The sequence below is a fragment of the Camelus ferus genome, chromosome 2 (assembly GCF_009834535.1).
Source record: "Camelus ferus isolate YT-003-E chromosome 2, BCGSAC_Cfer_1.0, whole genome shotgun sequence".
NCBI classification, from domain to species: Eukaryota; Metazoa; Chordata; class Mammalia; order Artiodactyla; family Camelidae; genus Camelus; species Camelus ferus.
This window is the reverse complement of record NC_045697.1, coordinates 116,244,039-116,264,512: the sequence shown is the minus strand read 5'-3', so window position 1 is coordinate 116,264,512 and position 20,474 is coordinate 116,244,039. Positions and strand designations below refer to the sequence as shown.

The 20,474-nt window shown below is 40.3% G+C and overlaps 1 protein-coding gene and 1 non-coding gene across 6 annotated transcripts in view; both read left to right on the top strand.

The window, feature by feature from the left end:
* The first annotated feature begins 212 nt into the window (after positions 1 to 212).
* RAPGEF2 (Rap guanine nucleotide exchange factor 2) overlaps positions 213 to 20,474 on the top strand; it is a 219,735-nt gene continuing 199,473 nt past the window's right edge. For all 5 annotated transcript variants that reach the window (XM_032465830.1, XM_032465796.1, XM_032465822.1 and 2 more), the window contains exon 1: positions 213 to 339. In XM_032465830.1, the coding sequence (XP_032321721.1) occupies positions 271 to 339 (69 nt within the window). In that variant the 5' untranslated portion in view covers positions 213 to 270. The remainder of the gene's footprint in view (positions 340 to 20,474) is intronic.
* On the top strand, positions 12,126 to 12,198 carry TRNAS-UGA. Its single transcript has one exon. It is a non-coding gene; the product is annotated as a tRNA-Ser (tRNA).

Genomic DNA, 20,474 nt, shown 5'->3' with positions numbered 1-20,474 from the left:
GCTGGGACCCTCGGCCTTGGGGCCGGGGCTGCGCGGCCTCGCGCGCCCCCCGCCTCGCCGCACCGTCCCCGGGCCCCCTGCCCCCACCCGCCCCGCCGCCGCCGCCGCCGCCGCCGCCGCCGCCGCCGCCGCCGCCGCGGTTTGGCTGGTTGGCCCGAGGCGGGCGGGCGGAGCGCGCAGGGCGGAGGCGGCGGCGGCGGCGGCGGCGCGCTGGGCCGGGAGGAGGCGGCCGAGGGCGCGAAGCGGCCCCGGCCCGGGCCGCGGGGGGAGATGGCGTCCTACGTGGATAACAGCTTCCGCCAGGCTGTGATGAAGAACCCGGCCGAGAGGACCCCCCAGGTGAGCCCCGCGCCGGCCGCGCCCTCCCCGCCCCCCCCCCCCCCAGCGCGGTGCGCCCCGCGCGCCCGCTTCTCATCAGGAGCCCAACTTCCTATGGCATCCCATCGCGGCGTCTTCTCCCCTGTCCATCCTGGCCTTAAGGTCCCCTCTCTGGGATCTTCTTTTCGCCGCAGCTGACCTTCCCACCGCGGAGGAGAAAAGTCTCCTTCGAGCATCCCCAATTCTAGCCGCGCGTCGGGCCTGTGAGTCTCTGGTGGGGAGAGGGTGGTCACCTCCCCTGGCCGGCCCCTCCTGCCAGCCTGGTCGCAGGCTCCCTTCCCAGTGCTTGCGGCCCCGTCCACCTTCCAGAGTTCCCTGGTGTCTGCAGAGGTAGAGGAGGAAACTTGCAGGGCTTCTACCAAAGACAGAGCCGTGGTGGTCTTCGGCATACAGCGTTGAGATGTTGGTATATTTGCTATTTTGCTTTTTGGAGAAAGGGCTGCTGCTTTCTAACGAAGAGGGGGAAAAGTTGAACCGCTCGGTTCTTGGGTTTAGTTTCAATCGCAGACAACTGCAGAGCAGATTCAGATACACCCCCAGGAAGGGCACCCTGCGGGTTCTTTCGCTGTTGCACAACCCCGTCAAAATTAGATAAGTTTGTTAGTTTTAAGCGTTCGTTTACCTTCAGGCTTATTTTTTCTCTTGCTTGAAGTGGAGGAATTGCTGATGGTTTTGGATTTGATCGTCTGAAGTTGGACTTGAGAGGGGGAAATTTTATAAAAATGTGGTGGTTTTATTTTATTTTACTTTTTTGCTTTTAGTGGCTGACTGGATAATGACGCACGTTCCTAAGCGTGGGGATAGTGACTCCAGGGCATCCCGCTGCCAACCGTCTTAAGACAAATAAGCCCTCCTGATCCTTGGGACCATCAGACATTTAGGATCTAGTGCTTGAAAGAGTTGCTTTGCTTGTTAGGTGTTAGATGCCATCTGTTCACATCCAAATGCTCTGCTTCTCTGACGTTGATTGTTATTATTTAATGCAGGGAGAACAGAATAACATAGCATCTTCCACTGTCTGTCTTTGGACAAGGCCCAGGAGTGGCACCTGGTACCGTTTTTGATTCTTGATTTTTTTTTCTGGCAGAGCCATCACATCTGGGGATGATGGGTAGATTGCACATATTTACCAAACGTGTGGAAGATGGGTGATAGTTTTACAAGAAAATTCATTTCACAGTGACTCCAGAAAATTCCTCTTCTGCAGTATTGTTTTGTCAAAAACAAAGAATGTCCTGTTTTGACCTTGTTGCCCTTCCTCTGCTGTGCCTTCTTCATCTGCTGTTTGTTTTACACTTGTCAGTGGAATCAGTCTTGTGTATCTGAAAATGCACGTTCCCGGTCACAGTGTGGTGGAAAAGCAAATTTCAGCGAAATATTTCAATACCTTCCAGTGTTTGAAGTGCCAAGTGAAATCATACATGCTGAGAATATTAGAACCTAGCCAGGCTGGTCAGAAAATGATGTCAGAGGCCTTTCGTGGAAATTAGAGGCGAAGTGGTGTCTTTGGCTGGCTGATTAGAATAGCAGTGACGTGAAACCTACTATCAGGTGGGTGGAAAGTTGAGGGGGTGGGTCACCAAACAAAACTGGAAGACAAAACCTCCACTGTGACAGCGGGTGGATTGTGCCCGAGAAGTGAACTGTTAAACGTTCCTGTTCCCGTGCCAGTTGTGGAGAATGGAGTAAAAACCGGCCCAGCATAGAGCTTGGCCAGTGACTACTAACCCCACAACGTGAAAGCTTCAGGGACCATCTGAAAACAGTATGTTCCCCCCACCACACCTTCATAGAAAAAGTAAACGCAGGGAAACTTACCAAACGTTTTGAACATTCGTAAGTGTCCATATTGCTAACTTTGACGCTCACTTGGTGATTACTTATTATTATTTTAAAGAGAGAAAGTAGTTGGAAATGTGAAATGTAGTTGAAATGTGTTTTCCATCTTTACTGGCTTGTTAATCTTCTAAAAGTTTGAAATATGCTCAAAAGTAAAAAATGTTTTGGTACAAGGTGCTTTTGATACTGAGTGCTTTGTGAAGGCAAAAGCTGGAAGTTTTTCTGTACTATCTTTTCTCATGGGTGCTCGAGTTAGGATTTTGTAATAGAAAAGCAAACTTATATAAACTTGATACGAACAGAAGGATATGAATTAGGAAAGTTTTGCTGTTGTGCTTCTGTTTCTCAGAATAGCCTTGGTAGAGGAGTTTGTGTGATTCTCACGACAGGCAGAAGAAAGGTACTTTAAAAAAAGAGAGGAAAATTGATTTTTGTGGTGTTGTTGTTGAATTCTTTTTCTTTTTTTTTTTTTCAACCCCACCAACCCAGTTTCTCTCCCAAACTGTGAAGACATACTTTTGTACTAGGTCAGTCAACTGTCTAGAAGTATTCGTGATGTCGCTGGTGTAACCTAAGGAGTTAGCTGGAAGAGAATCTGGGGGTGAGGAGAGGCTCTGTAAACACAGGGACTTGGAAAACTATTATAAAATTAGGGAGCTTTTCATGCCCAGTGGGAACCCATTTTCCCATTTATTTAGGTATGTCACTAGACAGGGAATAGTAAGGAGAAACAACAACAAAAATTGTCACCCGAAGTTTTAGGCAGATCTCACATATTCAGCTTTAAGGGGCTGTCACTCACCTGATCCTTGGGGAGGAGGAAGAAAGCCGTCTTTGATGCAATGTGTGTCCCATATTGTGTGTCTGAAAAGTGGTTAAGTTCTAGTCAGTGGGCACTGTATTCCTGATAACAAACCTCCTGGAAAATAAGGAACACTAAATGTTCTGTTGATGTATTTCAGTGCACCTCTGTTGAAAAACAGGACTCTTAAGTAATTGCTTTATTAAATAAACTATTTGGGTTTCTGTCTTTAATCACTTAAATGGGAAGCTTGGTCACCTACGCAATTTAGTGAAGTAAAAGATGTAAATAAATTATAAACAGCTTCCCCCCCAAGGCTTTAAACAATAAAATGATTTGTCTAAACCATTTTATTAACTTCTTGAGTTCAAACCCTTTCAGATTGCTTATGTAGAGTGTTTAATCGCCCGTTTTTAGTTTTTCAGGTGAAACATCTATTGCAGAATTGTTTCTTCTACTTTTAAGATCTAACATGATGTGTTTTTAGCTAGTTGTAAAAGTTACTTTTTAAAATGGCTTGTGTAAAACACCTCCCACCTCGTCCCTTCCTAGTTAATAATTTGTTAACTTTGTTCTTCACTATTGGAAAACTTTTTTTTTTTTTTTTGGCTATTACACCTTTTGATTTAGTCACTAATTCATAAATTTGTCATGGGAGAGCTCATAACAGCACAAGACTTAATTCTTTGTAAAGTCACTCAGTACAGTACATCTTGAATCATAACCAGAGGGCTGAAAAAGTACCTTTAGCCCAGAGAACTTTAAATTATGAGAATCTGCACAAAAGAGTAACTCTGGTGAAAATTTAACTTTCAAATCTAATGGAAGAATTGTGTCTATTACAGTAAAAATTTCCATTTCTTTTTTATCATTATTTATGAGCAGTTTCATATTTTGACAGTTTATACTTTGTACTTTGGCTCATTTTGGGGCTCTAGTAATAAATATTTTTTTCTTAAGTAGTTTTTGTTCATAAAACACAACTGAATAATCTGGGTGCAATTTTGGAAAGCGTGTCTCACAAAGTAATGCCTGTTTGGCTACAAGCATTTAGGTTTCATAACAATGATAATCTGAATTTGTAGGTTAAAAAAATGCACACTTATTAGTGAAAAAAATTTTTTTTCAAACTCTATTAGCATGAGACTTTGAACATGTGAGGACTTAAATTTATGATAAAAATTATTAACACTCCTTTGCAATGTTGGTGGAAACTTAGTTGCCTTCAAATAACCTTTTAAACATTTATTAATTAACAGTTCCATAATTAGCTTTGCATAGCTTGGCCGAGGTTCAGAGTGAATCTCTCCAGCTGCAGTGCTGTGTGGAAGCTGGCTTAACAGAGCCCTTCAGATTTCACAGAACACTCAAAAAATTAAAAAAAGGAAGAGGACTACCTGGTTGCCAACTCATTGCAGTTTTTTCCTCTCGAGTAGGACATAAAATAAAAACAAAACTGTCTGTAACCTCCTATCACTTTATTTTATTTATTGTGTCTCAGTATTTAAAAAGAAGGGGTGGGGGGTGGCCAATACACTATCTCCCCAAAGCTCTGTTCTTGAAATCGGAGATTCTTTGCTTCATAGCTTTGTAAGAAAACTCACAATGTTTCTTTCTTATAAAAAAATTACTATGTGTGAATGAGTTTTTCCTTTCTTTTTTTTTTTTAAATGGAGGTACTGGGGATTGAACCCAGGACCTCATGCATGCTAAGCATATGATCTACCACTGAGCTGTACTCACCCTTCTAAAAAAATTACCGCTGGCCTGAAAAAAGTTTATGCAGGTGGATTCTGGGGGGAGTTAAATGATCACAGTAAAGTCTGCCTTCGGTGATGTTTGAAATTCAAATCACACAAATATAGTAATATTACATAAATAAATAGGAGTATATACCTCAGACATAAATTAACTATTTGAAATACAGATACAATAACCTTTTAAAAAGGTGGAGTATGTTTTCTTGACTCATTTGAAAACTTACTCTTTCTTTAGCTTTGTTACTTACTTTGTAAGTTTTATAGGGAGCGAAAGGGAGCTGGAATGACCTCAACTAACTTTGATCGAGACGAGCATAAAGAGGTATGGGGACATGGGCGCAGGTGTTAGTTCCTTGATAATCTGTATTTTAGGGGCCGTGCCCTCCCCTCACCCATTTCCGGTAACAGTTTTCTCATCTGTAAAATGTAGATTATAGCTTTCTGAGGTTATCTTGTGGATTGAGTGGAAGGAAGTCCGTTTACCGCTGAGTGCAGCGCCTAACATTAGCTCTTACGGTATCGCGTTTTAATGCAGTGCCTGTTATTTAGCAGGCCTTGGGAATTCATGGATGAAATGAGACGTCGGTCCTTCAAGCCACTCCCCAATCTGTTGTGTCCTTGAGTAGGATGTGATTCATTAGTGCTGTGACAGCAGTCCCGTGCCAACACTGAAGAGAGGCGTGTTAAGTCTTAGGGCATGCGTGTGTGTTGCACATTAGGGGAGCAGGAACTCACGCTGCCAGAGGACAGGAGGAGATGAAGGACAGTCCAGACAAACCCATTGTCATGTTGGGTAGCACATGCGGTTGTGAGGAAACACAGGTGGGCCTTTGTTCAGGGTACCTGGAGCCCAAGGGATGAGAGGTGGATGGAAAATGACTGCATGTGGTGTAGACGCTTGTGGTCTGAGGATAGCGAGTAGAGGTCTGGTCTTCGGGGCTGGGTGGTTGGGAGCCCCAGTGACAAGGTAGAGTCCGCTGTGTGCACGTGTCCACCAGCTGCTCGTGTATCACACTGGGCACACGTGTACGCCAGTGCAGCCTGCTTGTGGCACATGACAATGACGGACACTCAGCTCCCAGGAAGAAAACCCAAGCGGTCGAATGTAATTGTCTTGATTTTTAAGATTTTTTAAAAAATCACATTATTTTCCCTTAAACTTTGATGTCTTCTACATGTACATTCTGGAATCTAATACACAGTATCTAATTTATCACATCATTCTGCTAAATACGTTAGTATTTTTGTATGTCTGTAATGGTAATGTGATTTCTAGACGTTCCATCCTTCGGAAGAGTTGAGGAACACCTGAGTTGAAGGTTACAGTTGACTTGAGTTGGCCCAAGGTGACAATTGTAGCAGGTCTGTGGGGACAGTTCCTTACTCGCCTCCCCACACCATTTTTTGGTTAGATAGATGAATTAACATTGAAATTAGGAAGGAGAAAGAATTTTTAGTAGACATAATTGGTCTTGTGCAGCTTTGCCAGAGCTCGAATATATATAGTGAGTAAAAACACATTATCGGTGATCATATCAGCCTGGGTGGGGGGAAGTGCGCTGATGGCCACGTTATATTCACTGTTAGGATTTTTATCTTTTCAGGAAAAAAAAAACAACCACCACCGTCTCTGGTCTCACATGCTAATTAACCAGCACTTGCTGAACTGCTGTGCCATTTCTGTATATGTGTGTGTGTGTGTGTGTGTGTGTGTGTGTGTGTGTGTGTGTCTTGCTGTGTTCAGGTATTTACTTCTTCAGTCAATTGGTGTGATGGTGGGGGGTTAGCTTCTGTGGAGCGGGAGGTTTAGTCCTTGCATTTTAAATTCTCTTGGCACCATTTCTATGCTTTCATGCCCATTAAGCAATAAAAAGTGTTTTGAAGGAGTTGGTGTGACTTGAACGAGAACCTTGTTTTGTCATTGGAACTAACGCCCCCTTTCCTCCCACTACAGTTCTCATGGCTTGCCTTCTACGAATTGGAAGTTGTAGATTGTGAAGGTTTAGAACTTCTCAGCTGTTTAATATGAGCCAAATGACTTGAGATGAGAACTGACGCCGGGATGCTGTTCACTGCTGGTGGCTCAGTTGACCAGCCCACCCTTATTGGCCCGTGGCCCCTTCTGTCCTTCCCTGGCCTGTGGTATTTGTTCCTCCGCAACAGAAAAGCTAACCAGGGGAGGAGAGACCCTAAAGGTTAGCCGTGAGCCGGTTGCTCCCGGGAGGCCTGATAGTAACTTCCCCAGCAGCCAGCTAGCAGCCAGTGGGTCTGAGGGGCTGGGGCACAGTGCTGATTATCTTATCCTGCGGAATATTCAATCTAGAGTTGAAATTCATTATCTTTAAAAAATTTTTTTTGTTTGTTTGAGACAATTGTAGATTCATGTGCAGTTGTAATTACTAACGCAGAGCTCCTGTGTACCCCTTACGCCGTTTTCCCCATTACGGGTACCTTGTAAAACTGGAGTGTCGTGTCACAACCGGGATGCTGGCGGTGATACAGCCTACCTACATGCAGGACTCCGCCACCGCAGGAGTGCCTCTTGTTACCTTTTATAACCACACTCACTCCCCAACCCTCCCTCTGGCAAGGACTCACCTGTTCTCCGTTGCTATACTTTTGTCATTTCAAGAATGTTGTATAAATGCAATCACAGTGTTTGACCTTTTGGATCAGCTTTTTTTTTTTTTTTTTTTTTTTTCACTCAGCGTAATTAAGGCTCATTACCTTTTGGCTAAAATGATTTCTCCGATTGTCTCTAAGTGGTTTGTGCTGTGTTCTTGAAATACCAAAAATATTTGGGGATGGGCACAGTACAGGGTAAGGTGGACTTAGTGACAGTGATTAGAAAATTCAATAATGACATATATAATAAAGAGTAAAGGTCTTGGATGAGCAAGAGTTGTGAGGGTACAGCACATTTGATATATTTCAATATATATAGTTTTTTTTTTCCCCATAGAAAAGTGTTTTTTGGTCACAATGTAAGTGGTAAAGCCAGACTTACCATCAGTGACCCCTCATTCGAAGAATTTACTTGATCTTCCCCAACTGAAGTGGAGTATTACAATTCAGAAGGAAGTTTAATGACTGTATTTATGAAGGTCGCCCAGGGGGCAATTTGAACGACAAAATAAAGAAGGATTATAACCTCTAGGGGAAGAATATCCATGAGCTCATGCCAATGTAAGTAAACCATCGAATAAATAAATAAATGGAGGAGAAGAGACAGCTCTTTGTTGCAGTAGAATTCCAATAAAAAATGTAGAACGCCTGATGGAAATGGAAAATCACCAGGAGGCACACATCCCAGTCATAATTGTTGCAAGCAAGGATCAGTAGATGCCAAAATGAGTGGGGGAGAGTCTGATGAGAAATAGCATCCATCAGAATATTTCCATCGGCTCCAAGTGTCTTCCCCCACGAGATTAATCAATTAGTTATAAAGGGGAAATCAATAATTTGATAGTAAAGAAACCAGCAGACAGCAGATCGCTAGGTGATTGAAATTATATGGGCAGACACATCAACACCCTTCAGTTTGAGTGCAGGAAATACCAGACAGACTCACATTTTAGGACAGTCCACAAAATGGCCAGTACTCAGAAGTGCCCAGGTTGTCCCAGATCGGAGGAGCCTAAGGATGCAGGATAACCAGATGAGATGTGGGTCCTAGATTCAGTCCTGGACCAGAAAAAACAAAAACAAATTATTAGGAAAACTGGTGAAATTTGAATAGATAATTTTACTGTGTTTGTTTTAGATAATAAATTATGGGCAGCTGCATAAAGCATATATAGGATCTCCGAACTATTGTTTTAAATAACTTTTTTAGTCTAAAGTACTTTCAAAATTAAAAGTAAAAAACCACATAGCTTTTAGGGTTTTATTGTGACTCTGAAGAGGGGCTACCAAATTAAGATATTAAAAAAAAATCTTTTTCCTGATTAATGATTTAATCTTTAATCTTAATGAAGAGCTCAGTGCCTTTTAGCTAAATATTTGTATACCTTGGACCATTAGTGACATGGTTAAAGCAATCTATTAGAGGAAATTTAAAATACATACACACACAAGCTTCTAAACAATGGACAAGAAGAGCTAAAACAGTAACTTTTAACTATTTAACCCTTATTCCCATCTGGATTTTGTAGATATTCACAAGATGCAGTGTATTTTACCAGTTGTGAATGTTTCATGATCTTGAGTGTAAGTAAATTAGAGTTTTTGTTGTAAGAAAAAGTGTGTAGGAGGTAAAATACAACATGCACATTAAGCACTGCAGAAAGGAAATTGTGGTTGTGGTGGAAGGAGGTCAGTCTATGCGAAATCAAGTCCACAGGTTCCCCCTCCTCCTTTTCCTTTCCTGTGAACTTAAAAATTCTTTAAATTGTTACTTTTGGTAGGAGTGAGGGGGTGGGAGGGAGACAAGGGAATGGCAAGGGCGTGTTTAAGAGGGCTGGTCAGAGGCACTGTTACATCTGAGGATGGTACCTTCTGGCTGTGTGTGCAGTTCTTTCCTCTGCACTTTTCCTACCAGGCTCCAAAAAGGAAAAAAAAGAATTAAAAATTTATATATATATAAAAAAAGATTTGTAGAGAGATTTCTACCTTGAACTAGTTTTATATTTATATATATGTGTGTGTGTGTGTGTATATATATATATATATATATATATATATATATATATATATATACTCATATATGCTGTTGCATTTCAGTTACAATGCCAGTCTCCCCCAACCCTCACTCCCTCACGTTAGCCACCTACCTTCCTTTTTTTGTGTGTGTGTGTGGTAAATCCTGGAGGATGCATGCTGTTTTTGTATACTGTGTACTTTTAAAATTTTTCCCCTGTTACTGAAGTTGGTGCCGGAAGATTGGATTGAAAAATACGGGCCCTGATGTTTCAGATAACTACAAATAAGTTAAAGCTGGAAGATCCTTACTCTTTTCAATTGTAAAGATAAAACCATTTATTTTCTATATTTTAATAAGATTTTTTCTGTTTGATGTTTTTGATAACAAATTGCATCTGAGGGCACCTGTGAAAAAGGAAACAGCCGGCCCGGCTTTGAAGCAACTCCAATCTTATAAAATAAAACCTGTGAAAGTGTGTAGGTGTTGGCCAACCCTGTTTAACATGCATCCAGTTGTTCTGTATGTAACTGTTGGAATCCTTCAAGGCAGTAGGTTTCTGATTTCTTCCCTAAGCTACATTATGCAGTCTTACAAACTCTGCTTTCTTTTAAGCACACTCCTATTTGTTAGAAAATTCTTGATTGAGTTGTGAGAAATGTTTGGCCATCCAAGATACATGATTTAGTTGTTGGATTAAGAAAATGCTTGATTACATTGATACATTTCCAAACAACCAGAGATGAGTTTGAAAAACTCATAAGTTAAAAAAAAAATTGAAATACAGTAGCCTAAGATGCCAAGAATTGAGGTAAAGAAGAATTCAAGTGCATTTCAGTTCTTTTCTGGGCTTCGTTCATGTTGGGCCCCTGGCTTTGGTAGAGCCGGAGTAAACCAAGGAGCTGGCTGTAGGGGGAACATCGTTGAGGACCTCCCTGCTCCTTCCACTGGGGAATCACAGACTTCTTCCAGAGGCAGACCGGGTATGCAGAAACCCCCAAGTTCTGTATTCCCAGATGCGACTCTCTGAACCTAAGGTCATCTGAGACCTACCTCGTAATGGGTGAGAATTCCTGTCTTGATTCCATTTTCCTTGGTGTGGTTTAAATCTCCATCCCTTCGAGGGAACTCTGTGGGAGGCAACATGGTAGAATCATTTCCCTTTGAAAGTCCTTGTTCCCACTTTGCATGTGGTGGGGTGGCTGTTTTCCTTCGTAGCTACACATTTGTGTCTTTGATTGTATTCATGCAGTAGTCATTGTGAGTTTATTTAGTGTGTTTCCTTCATCTAACATAGCGGTTATGAGCCTGGACCCTGATGTCCAGACCACAAACTGCTTTGTGGTCCTGGGCAGGTCACTTAACGCTAGTGGGGCTCAGACCCTTGCATTTCCTGGGCTGTTAAAGCTTCGCAGAACTCTGGGGAGCCGATGTTGGTTTGCCACCTGTTTATTTTGCCAAGTGAGCATGTTAAGATGAATGTAGACTTGTTCCCCACTAACCCCATTTCATAGAAGAAAGGACATTTTAATGTTGCAAAGATAGAAAGGTCATAATCTCAGAATAAGTAAATTTACCTTTCCTTCACCATATTGTTCTGTTTTTGTCAAGGATTGCTAAAATTTTACCATGGGTGAGTGTGGTAATATCAGCCTCCCAGAGTAAACATGTTTGTGTGCTTTAAAGTTCTTCAACAGTCTTTAGAGTGTTTACCGTTTTTTATTATTAGTATTATTATTTTCAATAGTTGGTATTTATTTTTCCCTTAGATGATTTTTCATCAGTCATGTCTTACGATTGATTCACCAAAATGATTTGTAATATACATCCATTTGATAGACTTGGTTCCTGGCTTGGATTGAGTTAGACTTGCATTAGTCTGCAGGTTATCAGAAACTGCACACACAGAGGCTTACCTGTGGGCTCATTTTCCACACACAGTAAGAACTCTAAAGTTAGGCGGTGCAGGGTTAATGCAGATGGTCATGTTGTCACTAAGAAAACCAGTTCATTCTACTTAGCAAGTGATTTTAGTTTTCCAAGTCCCAAGGTGATGGCTGCACCACCAAGCAGGGGAGAAGAGAGAAGGGAGGAGGTGGAAAATGCTTTTCTTGGAAAGAGTTTGCCTTTCATTTTGAAGGAACACCCTCTCCAGGTACTTGCAATTGGCCGGAGCTGTGTCCGTGGCTCCTCCTAGTTGCTAGGAGACTGACAGTTTGAGTATTTTCCTTTTCCGCCTCTATATTACAGAAGGGCCGGAAAGAAGGAGATGAAGATGGATGAGTGCTGTCGGTTGATAGTATTTGTCCAACCTACTTTGCATAGGAGACATCGTTTTCCTAAGTTTATGCAGTGATTCTCGGGAGACCTCTTTGAAAGTCTTAATGTATTACACAGCTGTATTCCTTTAGCCACAGTTAGGGAGAAATGAATACAGATATATAATGTATAAACATATTCAACTTCTTGGCTTACTTATTAGATGTATGATTAGTAATTTTCTGAAGCACAGTCTCTTCTTTGAAAATAGAGGTTAAAATACCAGTGGGTGAATTTTATATATAGATATAAATAAAACACTGAATGTAACTCTTAAGTATAATTATTTCTACATGATGACTATTGATTTAAGTATTGATTTCAAGTAAGATGTAGATTTATATGTTCTAAGTCAATTCTTTTTGTTTCAAATTACTCTGTTGTGGGGGAGGGTGTAGCTCAAGTGGTAGAGCACATGCCTTGAATGCATGAGGTCCTGGGTTCAATCCCCAGTACCTCCTCTAAAAACAAACAAACAAACAAACAAATAAATAAACAAGCAAACCTAATTTACCCCCCTCCCCACAAAAAAAAATTTACTCTTATTTTTTGAAAACTTTTTAATGTGCTCCAATTTTGTGATCTGAAGTTTCTATGTGTAGTAATATTTTGTCATTTTTCTGGGACTTTGAAGTTTTCAATTTGTCATTCCTCCTAAAAGCTAAATAATCACTTTTTAGAGCTAAATATACGTTTGTGTATACAATGTTTGTAACAGCTGTTTGAATAGAGCTTTCTATAACTTGTTGATTCATACTTACAAACTTCTGTCTTTAAGAAAGGTGGTTTCATCTTGTATATATTTCCCTGCACTACACAGTGCAATCTTTTTGGCTATTGTACAAGACTAGCTTTGATATTAGATAAGTACGCACCATGTCCTGCCTTAGGGCAACCGTGGTGTTTGTTTATGGGCTTTTTATGATCGCATTCCAGATTTATGTAGATAAATTGCTCTTAATGTGTTGTTAGGTCATTTAAGCAGTTTGCTGTCAGAAGCTAATGGCTAGAAATGTTATTGGAAAGAGTGGGATTTAATTTAAAATAGTCTTTTTTTTTTTTTTTAATATAAGTTAATTGTTTTGGGTGTGTGTGTGGGGGACTGGGAGGTAGTATATGCCTGAATTTGTAGTCCAAGCTGGAGCCTTGGTTTCACTTAAAATGGACTGACTTGCTCTGTGTCCACCAGCCTCACTAGAGAGCCTGCTGGCCTGGGGCTTGCCAGTCATGTCTAAAGCCCAGGACTTGGTGTGCTCTGCAGCACAGAACTGGAGCCAGCAAATGTTTAATGGCTTGGTCTTTGTTTTTCCCAAGAATTTGAGGTACAGGGGAAAAAGTAATTGTATGCTTCTATGTTAGTAGTGAATTGGGTGAAAGCTGAAAGGGGCAGCAACTTTTGGTTCAAGTCCTCCTTATAGAAACGTGTACTTTTGTGGAACAAAGTTATTTTTATGGAGTATCAGGCAGTCACCTGCCTGTAAGTTTAATCACTTTGGTGCTGGGATTTTGAACTGTGATTTACGTGCTTCACTGTTATTTAACAGACATATGTGTAAATTCTTCCTCTGATATCCTGTGACACCTTTGTTATATTATGCAATATCTGTTTTTTTTTAATTTTGTTAATTTGAGATTTTGATTATCATCAGGGACAACAGTTTAAATTAATGATAGACTTATAAAATTAAACTCTAATATTTGGAACTAACTTGCAGACTGTAACTAAGTAGAGATCCTAGCCTTGACCCATTTTAATAGATACAGTGACCATTTTTAAATTGTAGAATGGTTTATAAGCAAATGTATTAACTTCTTAACAGGTGATTTCAGAAACAGATTAAATATGCTGCACTGAAACCTTACTTATTGATTATATATAGAACTTTAGAAAAAAGTAACCTGTCATTAAACTTGTTCTGGGTAAAATTTTTGCAAATTTGTAGCAAAAGACATCTTAATTATATACACACATAGATTAGAATTTAGCTTTAACTTCATTGTCTTCTGCTTTTCCCCTGTACTTTTGGTCATTTTTAACATTGTCATGAGGCTGCTCTTCTTTGTGGGAGGAGATCGTGTGATTTCTCAGGAATCTGAACGGCCCAGGATCCACAGGTTGCTTCCCTCACCTTCTGATGGTGCCTGAGGTGATGCTGAGGCCAACGCTGGTTCTTGGCGTTGAGTGGAACCTTCGGGATCAGCTGACCAATGGTTTCCTCAGTGTCTCACAGACGTGGAGGCTTCTCGGGGCCTCTGGGGAGTCCTAGAAATCTAGCTTAGCCTCCACCCTTCATTTTTATTAGAAAGAGGAGATTTACCACTAAAAATGTTGAAACCCCTTGTCCAGTTTGGACTTCTGAGTAGAGGAAATAAATACCCAGAGTAGTTGGGTGAATGTCCCCGTGTGACAGGGACAGAGCCATCAAACTGTTGAAAATTTAACCCCCTAGGTTGGGATGAGCAGACTGTAGCCCCTGGGCCACATTCAGCCCCTAGCCTGTTTTGTATGAAGTTTTGTTGGGACACGGCTGGGCTCAGTCTTTCCGTGTTGTCCGAGGCTGCCTTCATGCCAGAGCCTGAGTCTGGCCTGCAAAGCCTGAAGCATTTACTGTCTGGCTCTTTACAGAACAGGTTTGTCCTTTGCCTTGGACTCTCGTTTCTGAGAACTTCCAGCTGATTTCAGGGCTCAAGGATCTCACAGGTCTGTTATAATTGTAAGTCTGATCATTTTCCCAAGGAGGTAGCTTTACCCAAAGGGAAATGAGGTGGAAGAGAGACACCCCATCCTAGTCTCGCTGTTACTTAAACACAGCAAAAGCAAAGCTCTCTTGTCCCATTTCAATTATTTTGTTCTTTCTGGGTATATCCAAAGAGGACCTGGACTTTTAGTTATCCTAATATAGTATCTCCTGGTGCTCTTCACAAATACACTCGGAAAGGAGAAAAGAAATTCTGTTCCTCAATAGCATTATTGACTCTTCATAGATAGTCCTAAAGACACTGAGTATAATGTGTATTATTTATTATTGTTCACCTGTTAAAGTTCACCCAACAGGGTTTTTCTGTGTTGTACAGTTTTGCTCCTAGGAAGGACATATTTTTGTATAGATTGTTGTCATACGTTTTCCAGCCTGACTTTTTTTTTTTTTTTTTTTTGTAACTGTGGCCTTTTTCTAGGTTTTCTGTGAGTCTGTGGCCTTTTTTTAGGTTTTTAAGAAATCTAGAGTTAGATGAGTTTTAAGAAAACCCTCTTCCTACATACAAATGATCAATAGGCACATGAAAAAATGCTCAATATCACTAATTATCAGAGAAATGCAAATCAAAACTACAATGAGTTATCACTTCACACCTGTCAGAATGGCCATCATTCAAAAATCCACAAATGGCAAATACTGGAGAGGCTGTGGAGAAAGGGAACCCTCCTACACTGCTGGTGGGAATGCAGTTTGGTGCAGCCCCTGTGGAAAACAGTATGGAGATTCCTCAAAAGACTGGGAATAGACTTACCATATGACCCAGGAATCCTGCTCCTGGGCATATATCCAGAAGGAACCCTACTTCAAAATGACACCTGCACCCCAATGTTCATAGCAGCACTATTTACAATAGTGAAGACATGGAGACAGCCTAAATGTCCATCAACAGATGACTGGATAAAGAAGTTGTGGTATATTTATACAATGGAATACTACTCAGCCATAAAAACTGACAACATAACACCATTTGCAGCAACATGGATGCTCCTGGAGAATGTCATTCTAAGTGAAGTAAGCCAGAAAGAGAAAGAAAAATACCATATGAGATCACTCATGTGTGGAGTCTAAAAAACAAACAAACAAACAGCATAAATACAAAACAGAAATAGACTCATAGACATAGAATACAAACTTGTGGTTGCCAAGGGGGCAGAGGGTGGGAAGGGATAGACTGGGATTTCAAAATTGTAGAATAGATAAACAAGATTATCCTGTATAGCACAGGGAAATATACACAAGATCTTATGGTAGCTCACAGAGAAAAAAATGTGACAATGAATATAAGTGTGTTCATGTATAACTGAAAAATTGTGCTCTACACTGGAATTTGACACATTGTAAAATGATTATAAATCAATAAAAAATGTTAAAAAAAAATCCTCTTCTTACATTAGGCTTCTGCTATTGAAACAAAATGAAACTATGAGTTGTTTAAGCCCATCCACTGTACCAGGCCCCAGTCCCTGGCACACGCCGGGTGCTCTGCGTAATTAATCAACTTCGTGTACTCAGAAATACCCTAATTTCCATTATGTTTACAATCAAGAATTATTTGCCTGCTACTTTATCTTTTAAAGAAATGGTGGTAGGCATATTATCTAAACCTTTAAATTGGATTCAGAGATAAAACCGTTTACTTTTTATTAAGTTAGTTATCTTTCTTTATCTTGCATCCAAACAGAAACTCACGTGGGTTGGTAGTCTTTCCTCCTGCAGGGTGCTGTGGAGTAGCTGTTACTTCTTGGCAATCGCAGACAGAATTTAAACAGTTGACAGAGTATAACTTGTACATCTGTGGTAATGAATTGTATCAGTGTGAGTAAAGAAAAGAGACTATTCCATGGGACTTGTGGAGTTAGAAGTAAAATTACTCAGGTGAGAGGATTTGCTTTCATCAGAGTTCAGGTGGGAGACACTGACTACTCCAGAATTGCAACAGTGTCTTTGCCAGCGTTGAGTGAAACTTTGTAGAGGATGCTGATAAAAACCTTATTACAATGTATATAGTATCAGAACTCCTCACTCCCCAATAGAAATGTTCCTGGTGTTCATGGTCCTTCAGTACGTTATCCTTAGAGGGTAATCAGTGTTCATTCTTTCAGACGTTACCGCTAAAGTTATCCATGGAAACAGTCAGTTAATGTCCTCTGGAAAGGATCGAGAACTATTTAATTTAAACTTTAGGCATTGTACAGTATTTTGAACACTTCTGTTTGTGATTTTTTTTTTTAAGGAAGGGAGTAGATATTAAACATACTGAATCAATTTTTAGGAAAACAATATTCAAATTGGTCAAAAGAAAAGACAGAACAGCATGAGGGAAAGAGAAAAGAAAATAGCATCTCCTAGAAATCTTTGCAAGTCTGGCAGAAAGCAAGCCATACTTGTCAAGCTGGGTGCCTTTTTTTTTTTTTGTTTGTTTGTTTGTTTGTTTTTTGTTTTTTTGTTTTTGTTTTAGGAGACATAAGAAAAATCCCACCCTTCGCTTAAGATCTGGCCTTCTGTATATCTTGCAGTTTTCTTTATATATGAAATAAGTGAAATGACTTACTGTAAAATGTCATTTACTTGTTCTTGTCCAAGGCTTTAAAAAAAGTGGCTAATCTCTATCATCTCTTTGAGAAGATTCTAAGAATTTCTCCACATTTTCTTCTGAATTTACTAGATAAACACTCCCCCCTCTGACTGTGAAAAGGAACACCTTCGAAATGACCCCGTCTGCGCTGCCTCTGGAGTAGGTCCTGATTTACGTTTCCCTTCATTTTTCCTTTTCTCCGTTGATTATAAGACGGAGAGCACAAGAAGAGCAGTGCTGTGTGGACCTGTTTACTTTGGGTGGTATTTCAGAGGGGAACCCAAGGCCTCATTTCTCATTGTCAAGTAGGGGCCCGCTCATGTGGATGGTAATTTTCAAGAGTGAGCCTTGTAACCACAGAGAACAATCGTCTTGCATGATCTTCTGGGCAAACTGCTGCTCTGTTGGAACTGATTTTGTAAGAAACTAACCGCGGAGTTTGGGAAAGGGGACATTCCTTTGTTGTCCTTGGTAGCTCTTCTTTTCCTTCTAAGTTTCGTCCTCCTCAGGCCTCTGTCAGTGTCCCACTGGCCAGGTCCGACGCCTCCCCTTTCTACCCTTCCTGGTGACTCCATTCAGTGCTGGTCTCCCTCCCTCCCTCACACCTACCCCCGTCACTTTTAAGGGACTGGCTTAAATGTTTCCTTCTCCACGAAGCTTTCTTCTGGTCACTCGAGCCCAAGGTTGAATTGTTCTTTATGGGCTTTTTACTGGTTTTAAACTTGCGCATCTCTGCAAGGCATTTATCCTCTGGTAATTGTTTCATAATTATTAGGTATACACATCTTATCTCCTGTTTTATTTACTTATTTATATTACTTTTAAAAATTGAAGTACTGTCAGTCACAGTGTGTCAGTTTCTGGTGCACAGCATAATGTCTCAGTCATGCATTTATATGCATATTATTTTATTTTTTTATTGAGGTAAAATTGGACATGACATTGTGGACATTTCAGGTGTACAACATCATTGATACTTGTGTGCCCTGCATAGTGACCACCACTCTGTGTCTTGTTTTAGTTCATCACTGCACAGTTGACCCCCTTCACCCATTTTGCTCTCTGCTCCCCAATTCCCTTCCACCCTGAGACCACCAGTCTGTTCCCTGTATCTCTCAGTTTTTTTTTTTTTAAATTTGTTTATTTATTTATATGGGAGGGAGGTAATTAAGTTTATTTATTCATTTATTTTTTGTAATGGAGATACTGGGGCCTGAACCTAGGACCTCCTGCATACTAAGCATGCACTCTACCACTGAGCTGTACCCTCCTGCCAGTTTGTTTTTGTTTTGTTTGGCTTGTGCATTTGTTTTTTTAGATTCTATGTGTAAGTGAAATCATACAATATTTGTCTTTCCTCCATCTGACTTATTTCAGTTAGCATAATTCCCTCAAGGTCCATCCATATTGTTGCAAATAGCAAGATTTCATTCTTCTTTACTTAGTAATATTCTTTTGTGTGTGTGTGTGTGTGTGAGACATTTTCTTTATCCATTCATCCACTGATGGACAATTCTGTTGTTTTTCACATCTTGGCTATTATAAATAATGCTGCAGTGAACATAGGGGAGCAGATATCTTTTCAGATTAGTGTTTTCATATTCTTTGCATAAACAACTCAGAATTGGAATAGCTATGTCATGTGGTAGTTCTATTCTTAATTTTTCCAGGAACCTCCATACTTTCTTCCACAGCAGCTACACCAACTTACGTTCCCACCAACAGGACATGAGGGTTCCCTTCTCTCCACGTCCTTGCCGACACTTGTTATTTGTTGTCTTCTTGATAATAGTCATCCTAAGAGCTGTGTGGTTTTGATTTGCATTTCCCTGGTGATTAGTGATGTTGAGCATCTTTTCATGTGCCTGTTGGCCATCTGGATGTCTTCTTGGGAAAGTGTCTGTTCAGTCCTCTACCCATTTGTTTCTTTGATGTTGAGTTGTGTGAATTCTTTTTGTATTTTGGGTATTAACTCCTTATCAGATATACAATTTGTAGATACCTTCTCCCATTCAGTAGGGTGCCTTTTCATTTTGTTGATGGCTTCCTTCATGGCAGAAGTTTTTTAGTTTGATGTATTCCCACTTGTTTATTTTTGTTTTTGTATCCCATGCCTTTGGAGTCAGATCTGAAAATATTGCCAAGACCAGTGCCAGGGAAGTTACTGCCTATGTTTTCTTCTAGGAATTTATGGTTTTCAGTTCTTACATTCAAGTCTTTAGTCTGTGTTTAGTTAATTTTTGTGTATAGTGAAAGATAATAGTCTTGTTTCAGTCTTTTGCATGTGGTTGTCCAGTTTTCCCTGCACCATTTGTTGAAGGCTGTCTTTTCTTCATTGTATGTTTTTGGCTCCTTTGTTGTAAATTAATTGCCCTGTATGTGTGGGTTTATTTCTGGTCTTTTATGCTGTTGCATTGATCTGTGTGTCTGTATTTATACCAATGCCATATTGTTTTGATGACTGTAGCTTTGAAATATGCTCTGAAACCAGGGAATGTGATGCCTCCAGCTTTTCTGTTCTTTCTCAAGGTTGTTTTGGCTAGTCAGGGTCTTTTTGTGTTCCCATACAAATTTTAAAATTATTTGTTGTAGTTCTGTGGAAAATGTCATTGGAATTTTGATAGGGATTACATTGAATTTGTGGATTGCTTTGCTTAGTGTGGTCATTTTCACAGTATTCTTCCAATCCATGAGCGTGGACTATCTCTCAACTTTATTTGTGTCTTCTTCAATTTCTTTCATCAGCGTCTTAGAGTTTTTAATGTGCTTTATTTCCTGTTTTAAACTCCAAAATTCCTTGAAGGTGAAACTATCTTATTGGCATTTGTGTTTCTGTGGTGTTTTGTAATTCTGTATCATTCCATAAATATTTAAACGTATAAAGTGTGGCAGACAGTCTCATGGTTATTCAATACGTAATACTGTTGGGACCTGATCCAATTTGTTACGGTTTTAAAATTTAACTCTTCAGAAATTATTTTTTTTTACTATTTGAGCATAATGTGACTTTGGCTCGTGATTATTTTAAGACTGAGCCACAATTGATTCCTAGAATTGTGTGGTTAAGCCATAGTGATCCAAATATTACTCAGTCACCATGACTTTGGTAAGCCACAGAAGCAAGTCAGAAGTAAAAACCTGAATTCCACGCGTGACACTGTGAACTCCTAAGCCCTAGACTTCAGTTGTTGCCTTGGATTTTATTTGGGTATGTATGCATTTGCTTCTACAGGATTCTGAACTTTTTGTTTTACACATCTATCTTGTAACCTTCCTTAAGTTAGATTAACAATATGTTAAATTGTATATCTGATCTCTTGGAAGATCCAAGAGAAAAAAATTGAGACTGGTAATGCTGTAAGTCCCTTGGCATTGAAGTTGCTCTACTGCTGTCACTCATTTT